At 42.3% G+C, this 19392-nt stretch overlaps 2 protein-coding genes across 2 annotated transcripts in view; one reads left to right on the top strand and one right to left on the bottom strand.

The window, feature by feature from the left end:
• Positions 1-904, bottom strand: part of flt1 (fms related receptor tyrosine kinase 1) — a 171100-nt gene extending 170196 nt beyond the window's left edge. The window contains exon 1 of the mRNA XM_059964134.1: positions 15-904. The gene's annotated coding sequence lies outside the window, so the exon portion shown is untranslated. The remainder of the gene's footprint in view (positions 1-14) is intronic.
• A 62-nt stretch (positions 905-966) lies between these two features.
• The window catches only part of pomp (proteasome maturation protein), a 30951-nt gene continuing 12525 nt past the window's right edge, over positions 967-19392 (top strand). The window contains exons 1-2 of the mRNA XM_059964135.1: positions 967-1121; positions 6421-6521. Coding sequence (XP_059820118.1) covers positions 1119-1121; positions 6421-6521 — 104 coding nt within the window. The 5' untranslated portion in view covers positions 967-1118. The remainder of the gene's footprint in view (positions 1122-6420; positions 6522-19392) is intronic.

The raw sequence follows: 19392 nt of genomic DNA, 5'->3' as shown, positions 1-19392 counted from the left end.
TCATTTCAACTCACCTTCAATTGCTATTCCTTTATTCTGAAACCATATTCCATGTTTCTATGTTACCCATAAATTTTGATAGCACCTCAGCACCTAATCTGTCATTGCACAGTTCAATGAAGTAATCTTTTTTTCTAAATTACAGTAAACAGAGGCTCAACCTGCTTAATTTTTCCTCATAATGTAAGCCCTTCATCTCTCAAACAAAGCAAAAATTGCTGTAAGTACTCAGTAGGTCAGGCAGCATGGGTGGAATGAAAAAGAGTTAATGATTGAGGACTGAGGCCCTTTCACAATGAAGGGGCCCATTTGGGAACTGAAACATTAACTGCTTGTTTTTCACAGATGCTGCCTGACCTGCTGAGTACTTTCAAAAGCCTTTGCTTTATTTCATCTGCAGTTTTCCCCTTCCCCAGAATGAAGTTGTTGAACTTTCTTTAAACAGCCTTCAAATATACCTCCCTTAAATAAACTGTGCACAGAATCTTAGCACCAACAGGAGCAAAGCTGCAGATGCTCAAATGCAGGAAATCCAAGTAACACATAGAAAATGCTGGAGGAATTCAGCAGGCCAGGCAGCGCCTATAGAAAAGAGTACAGTCGACGTTCAGGCCAAGAAACTCAGCAGGAATGGAGAAAAAAAAGATGAGGAGTGAGAGTTCGAGGGTGGGCGGGGAACACAAGGTGTTAGGTGAATTCGGGAGGGGTGAAGTAGAGTTGGGTAACTGGTGAAAGAGGTACAGGGCTGGAGAAGGGGAACCTAGTAGGAGAGGACAGAAGGCCATGGAAGAAAGAAAACATGGGGAGGGGCACCAGTAGGATGTGATTGTCAGGTAAGGAGACAAGGTGAGAGAGGGAGAAGTATCTCGGGTTTGGTCTTCTCCGTGTACCCTTTTTTATTTACTAAAACTCTTAACATACTTAAAAAATAGATTCTAACTTGTCTTTCCTGGAAAGAAGAGACGAAGCAAAAGCCATTGCTCCAATCTGTCACTCCACCAAAAGACAAACGGCCGGTGAGCTGAGCCGGAAGTCGCTCGAGCCGCGGTCACGAGGCCGGAAGTTGTCGCCAGGGGTGAAGCGGAGCGGCGGCGCGGGAGGGGAAGGACGTGTTCGAGATGGTGAGGCTGAAACTTGGGGGGGAAATTGACCAAAGTCAGGTCGGATCGGACTGTGCAGAATGGCACAGGGGTGGGCGTGGGAAATTATCCGCCGCTGGCGGAAGAGACGGCGCCTGGTGTACGTGGGTTACATGTTGCTTTTCATTCTGATTAGTCACCGAGCCGGATGCAGGCTCTGGGCCTGGGCCTTATCTCGGCGCCGTGTTCCGGTATCCCGGGAACCAACACTCAGCAGGCACCGACTCCCACAGAGACGAGGTGTTCGTGACCCATTGAAACAGTCCAGAGTGCCCAGCAAAGGCCAGGAGGGATTTCTGTGACAGTCTTGATTCAGTTTAGCATTTTTTGAATCATTGGAGCACCTCTGAAAGCAAAAATCATCAATCAAACGTTTGGCTATGTTATATATTGACACATATTAAAGCGATAGCTTCACATTTGGTCTATTTTACTCCATTATATCTCCACTCGTGGCATTTGTGCTCTTTTAGAAAGCGTGTGTGAGATGGCCCATGTTCCCCTTGCATTTATAGGAACCATTGCTCATGAAAGTAAAAGTACTTTCAAGCAGCACTCATCAGGACTTGCGGAAGGCCATGCGATTCTGTATTCAAATCTACTTTTGAAATAATTGCAGTTGATTCAGAGAAAGAAACATTGAGACACGAGGAATTAAATAGGTGCTGCTGAGTTCCTCTGGCATGTGTGTGTTTTACGTTGTTGGTCTGTTTAGATGTTTTTGGAGGAATAAGTTATTCAAGATTGTTTGTCATTTCCAGTACAGAAGTGTAAAGGAGAGTGAAATAATTGTTACTCCAGATCTGTGCAGCACAAAAAAACAAGATAAAGAACACAATAATAAAAACTAAATACATAATGCTTATATACATAGATTTATTCTATGTACATAAAGTGACACTAGGTATAGGAGTGTCTATGTAAGGTGACAGGAAATGATAAAATAGTGGTGTGTTAGTCGGTGAAGGTGTTGATCAGTTTTAGTGCTTGAGGAAAGTAACATTTTGAGTATGGTAGTGATGGCATGGATGCATGTTCCTGATGAGAGTGGGATAAACAGCCCACAAGCAGGATGGATGGGATCACCTGCCTCTGATATCCCCCATATACTTTCCCCCAACCACCTTAAAATTATGTCTCTGGCATTAACCATTTCGACCCTGGATAAAGTCTCTGGCTATCCTCTTGATCTATGCCTCTTCTCATCTTGTCCACCTCTATCAAGTCACCTCGCTCCTTCTTTGCTATAAACAAAAAAGCCCTGGCTTGCGCAACCTATCCTAATAGACAAGCTCTTTAATCCAGACAGCATGCTGGTAAATCTCTGCATCCTCTCTAAAGCTTTTTCTTCCTTGCTATAATGAGGTACCAGAACTGAATGCACTATTCCAGGCATGGTCTAACCGTGGTTTTAGAGAGCTGCAACATTACCTCGCAGCTCTTGAGCCCCGACTAATGAGGGCTAACACACTGTCTGCTTTCTTAAGAACCCTATCAACTTGCGTGGCAACTTTGAGTGATCTAATGATGTGGACCCCAAGATCCCTCTGTTCCTCCACACTGCTAAGAATCTTGAGTTCTGCTTTGAAATTTGATCTTCCAAAGTGAATCACTTCACACTTTCCCATGTTGAACTCCATCTGATAATTCTTAGTTCAGTTCTGCATCCTAGCACTGTCCCAATATAACATATGATCTACACCATCCACAACTCCACCAACCTTCTATCCAAACTCCACTAACCTTGGTGTCATCTTATCCTACATTTGTCACACTTTATTCTCCCTATATTTCAATTAATTTCCCAAGATTCTTTACTCACCTACACATGAGGGGCAATTTACAGTCCTGACGAAGGGTCTTGGCTTGAAATGTCGACAGTGCTTCTCCCTATAGATGCTGCCTGGCCTGCTGTGTTCCACCAGCATTTTGTGTGTGTTGTTTGAATTTCCAACATCTGCATATTTCCTTGTGTTGGCAATTTACAGTTGTCAGTTACCCTACCAACCTACACATATTTGGGATATTAGGGGAAACAGGAGTCATTAGAGGAAGCTCATTCAGTCAAAGGGTTCCAATCACAAAAGAGAAAATCTGCAGATGCTGGAAATCTGAGCAGCACACACAAAATGGTGAAGGAATTCATCAGGCCAGGCAGCATTTTGTGTGTTGCTCAGTCAAAGTGTGACCATGCAAACTCCACATATATAGTACTTGATGTTAGGATTAAAGCAGTGTTGTGCCAGCTATTGGGGAGTGGCATTAATAGCTGGCCACTGATTTAAAATAATATAAATCTGCTAATTAGTTTTAATTTATTGACATTATGATACTATCTCCAGTGTTATTTATAAGAAGCTAAGATCTCTGTATTAGAATGATGGAAGTTGATGGCACAGCAGTTACTTTTACTTTCTATACAGAGCCTTGCTCTTACAGAATGTTATCTGGAATTTCAATTAACATCCAAGCACTCAAAATGTTTGTAGGGTCTCTGGGTGTAAAAGCTCCCCCTTAAATCCCCTCTAAATCTATATCCTTTAGTTTTCGTCATCGCTGACAAGGGAAAATCTTACAGAATATCCTACTTATCTTCCTAATTTATATACATCAGTGATGTTCACTGTTAAGCTCTGCTCCAGGAAAACAGACCTGGTCTCTGACCTGGTCTCATGACTAAAACATTCCATTCAGGCAACATCCTGGTGAATCTCCTTTGCCCCCACTGTCACATCTTTCTTACAGCATGGTGACCAGAATAATTACAGTATTCCACCAGAGGCCTATTATAAAGTTGGAATATGAACCCCCCCCCCCCCCCACTCTAGTATTAACTCCAACTTGCCCCTGTGAATTCAGCACTGTTGCTCCAAGATGCAGTTTCTATGTTGGTTTCCCTACAGTAGAGGTGGTCACATTACAAACACTGATTACAGTACAGTAGTTTGGAAGAAATGTTGGCAAAGAAGGTGACCATTTAGCAGAGTGTTGTAGGAACTTCAGTCCTCTCAGTATTTAGTTTTAGGAACTTTGTGCTAATATACAATGCTGAATGTTGGAAAGTCAGCATGACAAAATAAGAAATGAAAAAATCTGCAGATGCTGAAAATCCAAGAAGGCAGCATCTGTGGAAAAGAGTACAGTTGACATTTTGCATGAAGACCCTTCAGCAGGACTCAAAAAATAAGGATTGAGTCTGATGGTGAAGTAAAGTAAAATGCAAAGAAAGCGTGAGGAAATTGAGGTGATGTGGTTGACAAATATGTTCTCAAATATACATGCTTGGGGAGTACTGAGGGTAATTGTAGAAGCTTGAGAAATGAGGCCACAGCAGATGATTTTTAAGGCCGTATTTGACCTATAAGAAATCAGTCAGGTAATTGTGGTTTCATTTAAATCAAAGTTCAAAGTACATAGGCATAACGATATACAGTACTACTTTGAAATTAGTTTTCTTGTAGGCATTTACAAGAAAAAAAGAAATATAACATTTGCACCAAAATCTATACATAAACTGACAAAGGTTGACAAACAACCAATGTGCAACAGAAGGCAAACTGCAAATAAAAATACCAAGAACATGAGTTGTTAAAAGTCCTTGAAAGTGAGTCACTAGGTCGTAGAATCAGTTCAGAATAGTGGTGAATGAAGTCACCCATGCCTGATCAGGAGCTTGGTGGTTTTAGGGTAATAGCTGTTCTTGAATCTGGTAGGGTGGACCTAAGGCTTATATGCCAGTGGTGGTAGTAATGAGAGAGCATGACCTGGATGGTACGGGTGATTGATGGATGCTACTTTCTTGTGGCAGTGCACTTTGTATATACACTCAATGGTGGGGAGGGTTTTGCTTGTGCTGTACTGGGTTGTATCCACCACTTTTCATAGCGTTTTCCATTACTGAGCTTTGGTGTTTCCATACTAGGCTGTGATGCAAGCAATTTAAGATGCTTTCCACTGTGCATCTATAGAGTTTGTAAAAGATTTTGGTGACATGCAGGATGTATGGCTATGCAAACTTCTAAAAATGTAGAGACACCATTATACCTTGTTTGTGATAACACGTGCCCGTGCCAGGACAGATCCTCTGATATGTTAATGCCAAGGAATTTAAAGTTACTGACCTTCTCCACCTCCGTTTCTCAAATAAGGTTTGGTCCATGGACCTTCCTCCTGTAGTAGATAATCAGCTGTTCAGATTTGCTGACGTTGAGTTTAGATGGGCGATAATTAAGGTGTACTGGTGGAGATGAAGTTGAGGGAATATATGGTGAACAAGGTGAGATCATAGAATAAGAGGGGGATTAGATAGACAATTATGTATCGAACTAAGAACACTTGTTAGAGGTTCAAACTTGGGAGAGAATTAATATTGCATTTGAAGAAAGACAGGCAAGAGCAGGATTGAATCATGCTTTATGTAATCAAACCAAGTTTAGAAAGTTCTGGTTAATCCAATTGTCTATCATATGCATTCATATTTTCATCCTTTGGATTTAAGTCAGTGAATAGGGACAGAATTGGAGCTGGTCAGAATGACGGTTAATGATTTTAATGGCGGCCAGAACATCACAGGTGGTTTAAAGAATCTCTAGCTTCAAAATTGTTGTGGAAAGTGGATAGTAAAGTCTGGATATTTTAATCTTTGAAGAGGAAGGAACTATGACAGTGAATTCAGAAAATAGAGTTGATTTGTCGAGAACATAACGTGGGCTAGGTTATATGCCACCCAGCCCTGCAGGTCTGCCTTGCATTGCATATGATTGAGGCTGATCTGCCCTAAGCCTCGACTTCAGTCCTGTACCTGTTCCTAGAGCCCACAGTGCCTTAAATTTTCAAAAAGGCTTCTACTGTTTCTTCAAGTACTCAATGATTTAGCTTCCAGGACAGAGAATTCCTAAAATTCACAAACCTCCTGTATTTTTGGAACTTTTTCTCTGGAGAAGTATTGCTGCCATCTAGAACCAAATGCAATAACACAGGTGCAGTAATCAATTATATATCTGTTAAAACTAACATAACCCGATTTGTACGGCATTCCTGTTTATTATTGTTGTCTGATCTACTGTGGAATTAATTTCACCTTGGAAATTCTATATGTTGGAAGATGAATAACTGGAATTTAGTTTGCACTGTGGTAATTAGTGTAAATGTTGCTTTGTGCACTTGGGGCATCAGGCACCATTTTTCATGTATTTATACCTCAAGGTACGAATATACTGTATCATATATGTGAATGATCTAAGGTCTACTTTTCAGACAGTTGTCGTATTGTTCATTACAGAATACCAGAGGCCTTAAATCCCAACTGAAGGACAGCGTTCCTATTGGAGAATTTGGCCTTCATGCAGGACCCTATGGCGTGCATGATACCATGCGTGGAGGGTATGTATGGTATACCTTGTATGTTTGCAGAAAGGTAAATGCTGAAGTTGTTCAAAATTATGATGCTGTAGCGGTGTGCTATACGCAGCGCTAAAATTACGACACGGAGTCGGTAACTGCAGTCGAAGGAAAAACTTTATTCGAAATCCTCAGCCTCACTTTTAAGCCTCTCTCGACCTGTCCCCCGGGGCGCAGAGGCTTCAAAGCTCTGTGCTCGCAAACCCCCGCAGGCTATCTAATTGTGAGCTGGTTTGGATGTGCCAGGAAATGGGTCGCCACAATGCCACATATTTTTAAGAGCTAAGTAAATGGGAAAAATACCCTATTCGTCAGCTGTCTGGGCTGGGTTTGTGCAAGTTGACACCATGGTTGTTTGTTTTCTTATTCTTCACTCCTTGTTGACTTCAATTATGTGTTCCAGGGACATAATGCACAATACGCAGAGTTCATAGGTATTTGATTTAGTTTGTGAAATACCTCCTAAGAAATGTTTAAACTGGTGAAGATATTTGTTTCTGTACCTGAGAATCAGAATCAGGCTTAATATCACTGGCATATGTCGTGAAATTTGTTGTTAAGTGGCAGCAATACATAATAAAAACTGTAAATTACTGTATGTGTGTGTATATATATTTTTCTCTTTAAAGTTAAATAAGTAAAAAGAAAGTAGTGAGAAAGTGGGTTTAATGTCCACTCATAAATCTGATGGGGGCGGGGGGGTGAGTAGCTATTTGTGAATCATTGAGTGTGTGTCTTCAGGCTCGAGTGCTGTGTTAGTTTAGTCATCTTCATTTATACAGTTTTAATCTTGTGCATTGTCATACAATATTTTCAACAATGGAATCAGATTTTGAAGGAGTGTTTTGTATTTGACTTCGAGAACAACTGCGATTTGATTGATGTGATACTTAAAGTTACAACTGTTACTTAAATGTTACAACCATTTTTTTTGGAATGGGGGAGGGGAGGAGGTTATTGCCAATTCTTAGTGGCATTAAGCTTTAGAAACCATTGTAGTTCCTGTTGTCTTGATGCTGTTAGACATAATGTTCCAAGATTTTAATGCATTAGAAATGAAGAAATGATCCTACTGATCATTTGTAGGATCATGTCCAGTTGTTAAAGGAAGCAATGAATAAGTGTTAGTCAAGTGAATTGTTTTGTCCTGGTGACAGTAAGTACCTTAGAGTATTGCAGCTGCACACATCCAGGCAATGATTCACACCTGACATCCCATAAGTGTGGCTACCCTTGCCAGCCCACAAACGTTGAAAGAAGGAAGCAAGCTATGGATGAAAACTGTATTGACTATGAGATCTGAATGTTCTGGATAGTGAATTGGTAGCAATGTTAATGGTTCTCATTGTTGACTAACAGCTTCCTGATAGGCTAGTTTTGGGTAGAAGTGAAGAAAATGAGACACCTCATCTTTTAATTGGGCATTTTTCATATTGTGTATGTCAATACTGCAGACAGAGCTGTTGTTACAGATGTATAAATTCTGAAGCACATCTTTGGTATCACAGCCAAGATTCAAGATTTCCAGTACATAACTGTAAAGAAGAACGTAATAATTGTTTCTCTGGATCTGATGTATCACAAAAAAAATCAGGCAAAGAACACAATAATAAAAAAACACAATAAATAAGATGCATAAGATGGCTTATATACATTGATTGTATGTCCATAAATTGATGCTAGGCACAGGAGTGTCTGGACATCAAGTGACAGGAAATGATAAAATACTCGTAGTAGGGTGGGTTAGTGGGTCGAGGTGTTGATCAGCCTTAATGCTTGAGAAAAGTATCTTTTTGTGTCTGGTGGATCAGGCAGAGATGCTATGTAGTCGCCTCTCTGATGAGAATGGGACAAACAGTCCATGAGCAGGGTGGGTGCGATCCTTCAAGATGTTATTGGTCCTCTTCTAGCCACTTTCTATATATGTCCTTGATGGTGGGTAGGCTGGTGCTGGAGATGCATTGGACAATTTGACCACCTGTTATAAAGTCTTCCTGTCTACTACACTGCAGATTCTGTACCATGCAATGATGCAGCATTTTGGGATGCTCTCTACAGCTACCTCAAGTATACTTTCTCCACCTTTGCTTCCTGGAAGGATGTCATCACTTTTTTTTCCAATCTCTCAATCTGTTCTCAAGATGTGGCCTTCCACTTAAGAACTTCAGTAATGTGCTCCTTTTTCCTTGGCCGTAGTTAATGGAGCCCTCACACGCATTGCCTCATATGCCAAGATGTTATTTGATGTTGACTTTAACTCAGCATTTAATGTGCTCATCTCTCAGAGGCTGGTGGGTAAACTGCCTTCCTTGGGAGTCAACACCCCACTCTGTAACTTGATCTTGGATTTCTTGACAGAAAGACTCCAGTCAGTCTGTCTGAGCAGCATCTCAAGCTCCATCTTGCTGAGCACTGGTGCGGCAGGGCTGTGTGCTCAGTCCACTGCTGACTCACGACTGCACTGCCAGATGCAGCTCAAACTACATCATCAAGTTTGTTGATGATACAACAGTGGTTGGCCTCATCAGCAACAATGATGTATCAATATACAGAGGGACCATAATAAGACCATAAGATACAGGAGTAGAATTAGGCCTTTTGGCCCATTGAATCTGCTCTGTCTTTTCATCATGGCTGATCCAATTTGCCTCTCAGTCCGGATTTCCTGTCTTCTCCCCATATCCCTTTATGCCCTGACCACTTAAGAATTTATCAACTTCTCCCTTAAATATGCATAAAGACTTGGCCTCCACAGCTGCCTGTGTCAAAGAATTCCACAGATTCACCACTCTCTGGCTAAAGAAATTCCTCCTCATCTCTGTTTTAGAAGGATGCCCCTCTATTTTGAGGCTCTGTCCTCTGGTCTTAGACACTCGCACCTTAGGAAACATCCTCTCCGCTTCCAGTCTATCAAGGCTTTTCACAATTTGATAGGTTTTAATTAGGTCAACTCGCATTCTTCTAAATCCCAGTGAATACAGGCTCAGAGCCATCAAATGCTCTTCATATAACAAGTTGTTTAATCTTGGAATCATTTTAGTGAACCTCTCCAGGTGCTGCACATCCTTTCTAAGATAAAGGGCCTAAACCTGCTCATAATACTCCAGGTGAGGCCTCACTGCTTTAAAGCCTCAGCATTACATCCTTGCTTTTATATTCTAGCCCCTCCTGAAATGAATGCGAACATTGCATTTGCCTTCATCACTGCAGACTTAACCTGCACATTAGCCCTTAGAGAATCTTGCTCAAGGACTTTCAAATCCCTTTGCGCTTCAGATTTTTGTATTTTCTCTCCATTTAGAAAATAGTCACCTTTCATTTCTTCTGTCAAACGGCATGACCATACACTCCTTGACACTCTATTCCATCTGCCACTTCTCTGCCCATTCTGCTAATCTAAGTGCTTCTGTAGCCTCACTATTTCCTCAGAATCACCTGTGGCTCCACCTACCTTTGTACCTTCTTCAAATTTTGCAACAAAGCCAGCCATCAATTCTGTTATCTACATCATTGACGTAAGAGTCCCAACACAGAATTATGTGGAACACCAGTAGTCACTGGCAGCCAACCAGAAGAGGCTCCCTTTATTCCCACTCTTTACCTCTTGCCAATCAGCCACTGCTTTATCCATGCTGGAATCTTTCCTGTAATACCATGGACTTGTAGCTTGTTAAGCAGCCTCATGTGTGCCACCTTGTCAAAGGCCTTCTAAAAATCCAAATTCACAATATTAACTGATTCTCCTTTGTCTATCCTGCTTGTTATTTTTTTGAAAGAATTCCAACAGATTTGTCAGGCAAAATTTTCCCTTGAGAAGCCATGCTGACTATGGCCTATTTTATCATGAGCCTCCAAATTCCTCAAAACCACATCCTTTAACAATCAACTCCAACATCTTCCCAACCACGAGGTCAGACTAACTGGCTATAATTTCCTTCCTTCTTCCTCTCTCCCTTCTTGAAGAGTGGAATGACATTTGCAATTTTCCAGTCTTTTGGAATCATGTCAGAATCCTTTTGTTCTTGAAAGATCATTACTAATGCTTCTACAATCTTTTTAGGCACCTTTTTCAGAACTCTCAGCATACACTATCTGGTCCAGGTGACTTGGCTACCTTCAGACCTTTCATTTTCCTAAGAACTTTCTCCCTAGTTATGGTAACTTCACACTCTTCATGAGTTCCACCATTCTACAATGTCTTCCACAGTGGAGAGTGATGCAAAATATTTATTCAGTCTGTCCACCATTTCCTTGTTCCCTATTACTGCCTCTCCAGCTCCATTTTCCACTGGGTCATTTATCCAGTCTTGCTTCTCTTTTACACTTTGTCTGAAGAATATTTTGGTACACTCTTCAATATTATTGGCTAACTTACTTTTGTATTCCATCTTTACCTTCATAATGACTTTTGTATTTGCCTTCTCTTGGTATTTGAAAGCTTCACAATCCTCTAACTTCTCTCTCATTTTTTTTCTATTGCATGTCTTCTCTTTAGCTTTTATGTTGGCTTTTAGCCACGGTTGTGTCATCTTTCCTTTCGAATACTTCTTCCTCTTTGGGATGTAAATATCCTGCACCTTCCAAATTGCTTCCAGAAATTCTAGCCATTGGTGCTCTGCCATCATCTGTCCAAGTGTTCTTTTCCAATCAATTCTAGCCAAATCCTCTCTCATGCTTCTGTAATTTCCTTTTGCTACAGTACTGATACTTCTAGCTTCTGCTTCTCAAATTTCAGGGTGAATATGATCATATTATTACTTGCCCCCAAGGGTTTTTTTACTTAAGCTCTCTGATCAATTCCAGTTCATTACACAACACCCAATCCAGAATAGCTGATTCCCTAGTGGGCTCAACCATGAGTTGCTCTAAAAAGCCATCTCATAGTCAGTCTAGAAATTCTCCCTCTTGGTATCCTGCACCAACCTGATTTTCCCAATTTACCTGCATATTGAAATCCCCCATGACTTTTGTAACATTGCCCTTTTGGCATGTATTTTTTAATCTCCCATTGTAACTTGCAGATCACATCCTAACTACTGTTTGGGGGTCTGTATATAACTTTCATCAGGGTCTTTTTACCCTTGTAGATCCTTAGCTCTATCCACAACGATTCAACATCTTCCTCTGTCACTTATTTCTAATGATTTAATTTCATTTTTTCAAAACATTGCCATGCCACCTCCTCCACCTTCTGGCCTATCTCTCGATACAATATATATCATTGGACATTAAAGTAGAAGAAGTAATCTTCTTTCAGCAATGATTCAGTGATGCCTACATATCAAACTTGCCAATCTGTATCTGCTATAAGTTCATTGACCTTATTCCGTATACTGCAAGCATTCAAATATAATACCTTCAGTCCTGTATTTACCTTTTTTGATTTTTGTCTTTTACATTGCAACTCACCCTGTTGACTGCAATTTTGCCCTATCATGAACCCCTTTTCGCTAGGAGTCTCACTACACATTGCCTATTTGTAAACCAACTACCTCATCTTCAGCTTCACTTTGGTTCCTATCCCCCTTCTAAATTAGTTTAAACCCATCTGAGCAACTCTAATGAACATCCCTGCAAGGATATTGGGCCTCTTCAGGTTCAGGTGTAATCTGTTCCATTTGTACAGGTCACAGCTACCCCAGAAGAGATCCCAATGATCTATAAATATGGACCCCTGTTTCAGGTGAGGTAGAAAGGCTTGTCAAATGGTGAAAGAACAACAACCTGAGTCTCAATGTGGATAAGGCAAACGTGGACTTCTGAAGGCACAGGTCGTCCACCCTCCATTGTACATCAATGTCTCTGCAGTGGAGAGATTGAAGAGCTCAGAGTTCTTTCGTGTGCACATTGTGGATGATCTAACCCAGACCCACAACATCTCCTTGTTAGTCAGGAAGACACAGCATCATCTATACTTGATGAGGAGATGGCAGTCTGCAAGGCTCCCCGCCCCCATTCTGACAACTTTTAACAGGAGCACCATTGACAGTCTCCTGTTGGGCTGCATCATTCTGTGGCATGGAATCTGCAAGGTACCGGACTGCAAGACATACAGAGGGCAGTAACTACTGCCGGGAGTATCTTTGGGGTCTCCCTTCCCCCCCCCCCCCCCAATTTATGACATTTACTAGGAGTGTTGCAGATGAAGGGATCAAAGCATTTTTGAGGATTCCTACCACCCATCCCACAACGTCTGATCTACCACCGTCAGGAAACAGGTACAAAAGCATCAGGACTAAGATTGCCAGATTGGATAAAAGCTTTTTCCCTCAGGCTGTGAAACTAATGAATCTCCTGCCACCACTGAGGTCCTGCCAATAAGACAACAAGCTGATTACCTGTGCTGCACTTTACTACATGGATTTTTCATTACATTTTATTAACTTACCCCATAATTGTTTGGTTTATGTGCTGTGTGGTACATGTTGCATGGGTGCACTGTGGTCCAGAGGAATGCTGTTTGATTTGGTTGTACAATCAGATGACTATGTACAGTCAGATAACAATAAAATTGAATTTGAACTTGAATTATCCATATTATCTATATTTTCTACACATTTACTCTGGCACCTTCATTCCATTATGCTGAACAGCAGTAGAGTTCCCCTAGTCCTCTTCCACCCCATCAGCCTCAGCATCCAACACATCTTTTACCATTTCCACCAACTCCATCACAATACTACCACCAGTAATATCTTCCCCTCTCCCCTACTCCTTTTTGCAGGAACTGCTCTCTGTGTCCCTGGTCTGTGCATCTTCCCCAGCTATAACAGTTAGGGTAACAACTGTTCCTTCACCTTCCTCTTCATCTTCATTCAGAGACCTACCATGCAAGTGAGGAATTGTACTTCCAATGGTCTACTACATTTAGTGCCTGCACTGTGGCATCCACTGCATTGATAAAATGAAACAGTTTGAGCGACTGTTTTGCAGAGCACCAGTGCTCTTGTCTACAACATCCAGCTTCAGATTCTGATTATTATTTTTAACTTTCCTTCCTGCTGCCTTAGTGATCGAGCTCTCATCGGCTATCCTCATTGCTGCTGAGACCGTAAGACAAAGGAGCAAAAGTCGGCCATTCGGCCCATCGTGTCTGTTCCGCCATTTTGTCATGAGCTGATCCATTCTCCGATTTAGTCCCACTCCCCTGCCTTCTCACCATAACCTTTGATGCCCTGGCTACTCAGATACCTATCAATCTCTGCCTTAAATACACCCAATGACTTGACCTCCATTGCCACTCGTGGCAACAAATTCCACAGATTCATCACCCTCTGGCTAAAAAAATTTCTTCACATCTCTGTTCTGAATGGGTGCCTTCAATCCTTAAATCATGCCCTCTCGTACTAGACTCCTCCATCATGGGAAACAACTTTGCCACATCCACTGTCCTTGCCTTTTAATATTCGAAATGTTTCTACGAGGTCACCCCTCATTCTTCTAAACTCCAAGGAGTACAGTTCGAGTGGTAAGACATTCCTCATATGTTTAGTGGATCTTCTCTGAACCCTCTCCAACGTCAGCACATCCTTTCTTAAATAAGGAGCCTAAAACTGCACATAGTACTCCAGGTGAGATCTTAACAGTGTCTTATATAGCCTCAACATCACATCCCTGCTTCTATACTCTATTCCTCTAGAAACAAATGCCAACATTGCATTCACCTTCTTCACCACCGACTCAACCTTAAGGGTATCCTGCACGAGGACTCCCATGTCCCGATGCATCTCAGAACTTTGAATTCTCTCCCCATTTAAATAATAGTCTGCCCATTTATTTCTTCTACCAAAGTGCATGACCATACACTTTCCAACATTGTATTTAATCTGCCACTTCTTTGCCCATTCTCCCAATCTATCCAAGTCTCTCTGCAGAGTTTGTATTTCCTCAGCACTACCGGCCCCTCCACCTATCTTTGTATCATTAGCAAACTTAGCCACAAAGCCATCTATTCCATAATCCAAATCATTGACATACAAAGTAAAAAGAAACGGCCCCAACATGGAACCAGAATTTATTCCTACTTTATTCCCTTTATTCCCACTCTCTGTTTCCTGCCAATCAGCCAATGCTCTATCCATGTATGTAACTTTCCCGTAATTCCATGGGCTTTTACCTTGTTTAGCAGCCTCATGTGCAGCACCTGGTCAAAGGCCTTCTGAAAATCCAAATACACAACATCCACTGCATCTCCCTTGTCTAGCCTACTTGTAATTTCCTAAAAAAATTGCAATAGGTTTGTCAGGCAGGATTTCCCTTTAAGGAAACCATGCTGAGTTTTGCCTATCTTGTCATATGCCTCCAGGTATTCCGTAACCTCATCCTTGACAATCGACTCCACCAACTTCCCAACCACCAATGTCAAGCTAACAGGTCTATAATTTCCTTTTTGCTTCCTTGCCCCCTACTTAAATAGTGGAAGTGACATTTGCAATCTTCCAGTCCTCCGGAACCATGCCAGAATCTATTGACTTTTGAAGGATCATTGCTAATACCTCCGCAATCTTCACAGCCACTTCCTTCAGAACACGAGGGTGCATTCCATCTGGTCCAGGAGATTTATCCACCCTTAGACTATTGAGCTTCCTGAGTACTTTCTCTGTCGTAATTGTGACTGCGCACACTTCTCTTCCCTGACACCCTTGAGTGTCCGGTATACTGCTAATGTCTTCCTCAGTGAAGGCTGATGCAAAATACTCGTTCATTTTCTCCGCCATCTCCTTATCTCTCATTACAATTTCTCCAGCATCATTTTCTATTGGTCCTATATCTACTCTCATCTGTCTTTTACTCTTTATATACTTGGAAAAAGCTTTTGGAATCCTCTTTGATATTATTTGCTAGATTCCTTTCATAGTTCATCTTTTCCCTCTTAATGACCTTTTTAGTTTCCTTTTGTAAGCTTTTAAAAACTTCCCAATCCTCTATCTTCCCACTAAATATTGCTTCCTTGTATGCCCTCTCCTTTGCTTTTACTTTGGCTTTGACTTCTCTTGTCAGCCACGGTTGCATCCTTCTTCCATTTGAAAATTTCTTCTTTTTTGGAATATATTTGTCTTGCATCTTCCTCAATTCTTGCATAAACTCCAGCCACTGCTGCTCTGCCGTCCTTCCCACTAGTGTCCCTTTCCAGTCAACTTTGATCAGTTCCTTTCATGCCGCTGTAATTTCCTTTACTCCACTGAAATACTGACACATTGGATTTCGGCCTCTTTTTCTCATTTCACAGTGAACTCAATCATGTTATATCACTGCCTCCTAAGGGTTCCTTCACCTCAAACTCTCTGATCACCTCTGGTTCATTACACAATACCCAATCCAGTACAGCCGATCCCCTAGTGGGCTCAACAACAAGCTGTTCTAAAAAGCCATCTCGTAGACATTCTACAAATTCTCTCTTGAGATCCAGTGTCGACCTGATTTTCCCAATCCACTCGCATGCTAAAATCCCCCACAATTATCATAACACTGCCCTTCTGGCAAGCCTTTTCTATTTCCTGTTGTAATTTGTAGTCCACATCACTGCAACTGTTTCGAGGCCTGTAGATAACTGCCATCAGGGTCCCTTTACCCCTGTGATTTCTTAGCTCAACCCAGAAAGATTCTGCACCTTCCGATCCTATATCACTTCTTTCTAATGATTTAATATCATTTCTTACCATTAAAGCCACACCACCCCCTCTACCTACCTGCCTATCCTTCTGATACACCGTGTATCCTTGGACATTCAGCTCCCAGAGACATGCATTTTTTATCCACGTTTCAGAGATGGCCACAATATCATACCTGCCAATCTGTAGCTGTGCGACATGACCATCCACCTTATTCCTTATGGTGCGTGCTTTAAGTATAACACTTCCAGTATTTGGTACTTTTTGCTTTGATTGCACTGCAACTCATCCCAATGGCTGCAAATTTACCCCATCACCTGCCTGTCCTTCCTGAAATCTTTACTGCTCACTATCTTAGATTTATTTCTGTTTTCCCCCTCCTCCACTCTTATCATTCTGATTCCCATCCCCTTGCCAAATTAGTTTAAACCCTCCTTAACAGCTCTATTAAACCTTCCTGCCAGGATATTGGTCCCCTTTGGGTTCAGGTGTAACCCGTCCTTTTTGAGCAGGTTATACTTTCCCCAGAAAAGATCCCAATGATCCAAGAATCAGAAGCCCTGCCCCCTGCACCAGTCTCTCAGCTACGCATTCATCTGCCTGATTGTACTATTCTTGTCCTCGCTAGCACGTGGCACAGGTAGCAATCCTGAGATTACTACCCTGGAGGTCCTGCTTCTCAGCATCGTTCCTAACTCCCGGAAATCTCTCTTCAGGACCTCCTCCCTTTTCCTATCTATGTCATTGGTACCAACATGTACCAAGACAGCTGGCAGCTCGCCCTCTCCCTTCAGAATATTCTGGACCCGATCCAAGACATCCAGTACCCTGGCACCTGGGAGGCAGCACACCATGCGGGTATCTCTATCAGGCTGACAGAATCTCCTGTCTGTTCCCCTGACTATGGAATCCCCTATGACTACCGCATTCCTCTTCTTACTCCTTCACTCCTGCACAACAGCGTCAGGCTCAGTGCCAGAGACCTGGTCACCGTGGCCATCCCCTGTCAGGTCACCCCCACCCCCTCACAACAGCATCCAAACCGATATACTTGTTGCTGAGGGGTGCTCTCCACTATCCGAGCATTTCCCTTCCCTCTTCTGACAGTCAACCAGTTTTCTGATCCCTGTAGCCTGGAGATGACTCCCTCCCTGTAGCTCCTGTCTAACACCTCTTCACTTTCCCTAATAAGCAGTAGGTCATCAAGCTGTAGCTCCAGATCCCTAACATGGTCTCTTGAGGAGTTGCATCTTGGTGCAACTGGCGCAGATGTGGCCATCAGGGAGGCTGGAGGTCTCCCAGGATTCCCACATCTGACACCCTGAACAAAGCACTAACCCTGCAGACATGCTACCTAATTCTACAGGACTGAAACAAGGAAAAATAAGTCTATTCACCCACTTACCTTGCCAAACACACAAACTTTTTAAGCCGTTAGCTGTGTAAGCCCTGCATGTTCCTCCGTCTGTCCAGGCTGATTTGTCAAGGGGGAAAAAGGAGTTGGTGCCTCGCTCTCGCCTCTTCCTGTTAACCGCCTAAGCCCATTGAGCCAAAGCCCTACACTCTGCTGCCACTCACTCCGCTGCCCGCTGTATAGGGTGGTCTTCTTTTTAAACTCTCTGCGCTGTCCTGTCTACGTCATGCGTCTGCGCAGTCCCGCCCTTCTTGTACTCAAAGTTTTTTTAAAAACTGCCTTCCTTCAGGATTTAGCTCTCACGCCACCCTTCTTGTCCCAATCCAAAAAAAACACTGGAAGTCCCCTTCCTTTTTAAACTCTCCATGCTGTCCTGTCTACGTCACGCACCTGCACAGTCTTGACCTTCTTGTATTCGAAGTTTTTAAAAAAACTGCTTTCCTTCAGAATTTAGCTCTCACACCGCCCTTCTTGTCCCGGTCCAGTAAACAACTGTTGGAAGTCCCCTTCCTTTTTAAACTCTCCACGGTGTCCTGAGAGGCCAAATGCAGTTTGGAAGTACAATGTCTTGTATTCCAGTTGTGTGGTTTACAAATTAATAGTATGAATACTGAATTTTCCATTTCAAGTAACCCACAATTCCCACTGCTTTCCTACAACACATTCGCCTCTCCACCTAGTTTTTTTTTCTCTATATTCATCCCTTTCACCCCCTTTCCAACTGGTTCCATTATCCTCTTCCAATCTCATTCTGTTTATCAGCTTCTATCCCATTCTCGTACATACAGTCTTTCCTGTTTCCCCTCAATTCTGATGCAGAGACTTGACCCAAAGTGGCAGCTTATATCTTTTGCTATCACTAATGCTGTTTCACCTGCTGAGTTCTTCCAGAGTTCTGTTTTTTTTAACTAGATTCCAGCATCTGCAGGTTTTTTTGGTGTTCAAACAGGTGATACGTACTGTTCTTTATACCAGTAGTACAGTGAAACCCTGATTTAATGCGAATTCGGATATAACGCGATGAGTCATTGGACTCCATGTCCATGTCAATCCATACTCCCCCTTCTTAGCCTTGTATCCCTTTTGCCAATCAACTTCCCAGTTCTTGGCTTCATCTCTCCCCCTCCTGTCTTCTATCATTTCGGGTCTCTCCCTCCCCATCCCACTTTCAAATCTCTTACTATCTCTTTTTCCCATTAATCCTGATGAAGGGTCTCTACCAGATGCTGCTTGGCCTGCTGTGTTCCACCAGCATTTTGTGTGAGTCATTGGACCTTTTTTTGCTCAAAATGGAACAAACTGCTAGAAAAAGAAAACCGTTTTCTATGAAAGATAAGTTTCATGCACTTGACACGATCAAGACTAAAAGTCAAACTCAAGTTGTACGAGACCTCGGTATACCTCGGATGACTCCTGTACGAGTGGTTCGCTCAGAAGGAGTTCCAATTTCCAGTCCTATTCTCAAAGCTCAAGCCAAGAAATTTTGACAAGCAGATCAACAGAGAAACCTCACAGTTCAAAGCTAGCAGTGGATGGCGAGACAGGTTTAAACACCATCACGGCGTTTATGTCTCAAGTGTCAGTGTCAGGAGAAATTCACCTCAGCTGCCAGTGAACACCTGGCTGAACTAAAAACTCTCTTAGAAGAAGGTTGCTACGTGGAAGAACAACTGTACAACTGTGACGAAACAGGCCTCTGCTAGAAAATGATCCCAGACTGTACATTGGCTAGCAAAGATGACGCCCACCGATGTGAGGGGTTCAAACAACGCAAAGATCATGTGACATTGCTGTTCTGTGTAAACAAGATTGGAACATGTTAAAATTG

This window comes from Hypanus sabinus, chromosome 3 (genome assembly GCF_030144855.1).
Source record: "Hypanus sabinus isolate sHypSab1 chromosome 3, sHypSab1.hap1, whole genome shotgun sequence".
In the NCBI taxonomy this organism is placed as follows: Eukaryota; Metazoa; Chordata; class Chondrichthyes; order Myliobatiformes; family Dasyatidae; genus Hypanus; species Hypanus sabinus.
This window is presented reverse-complemented; position numbering and strand designations above follow the sequence as displayed.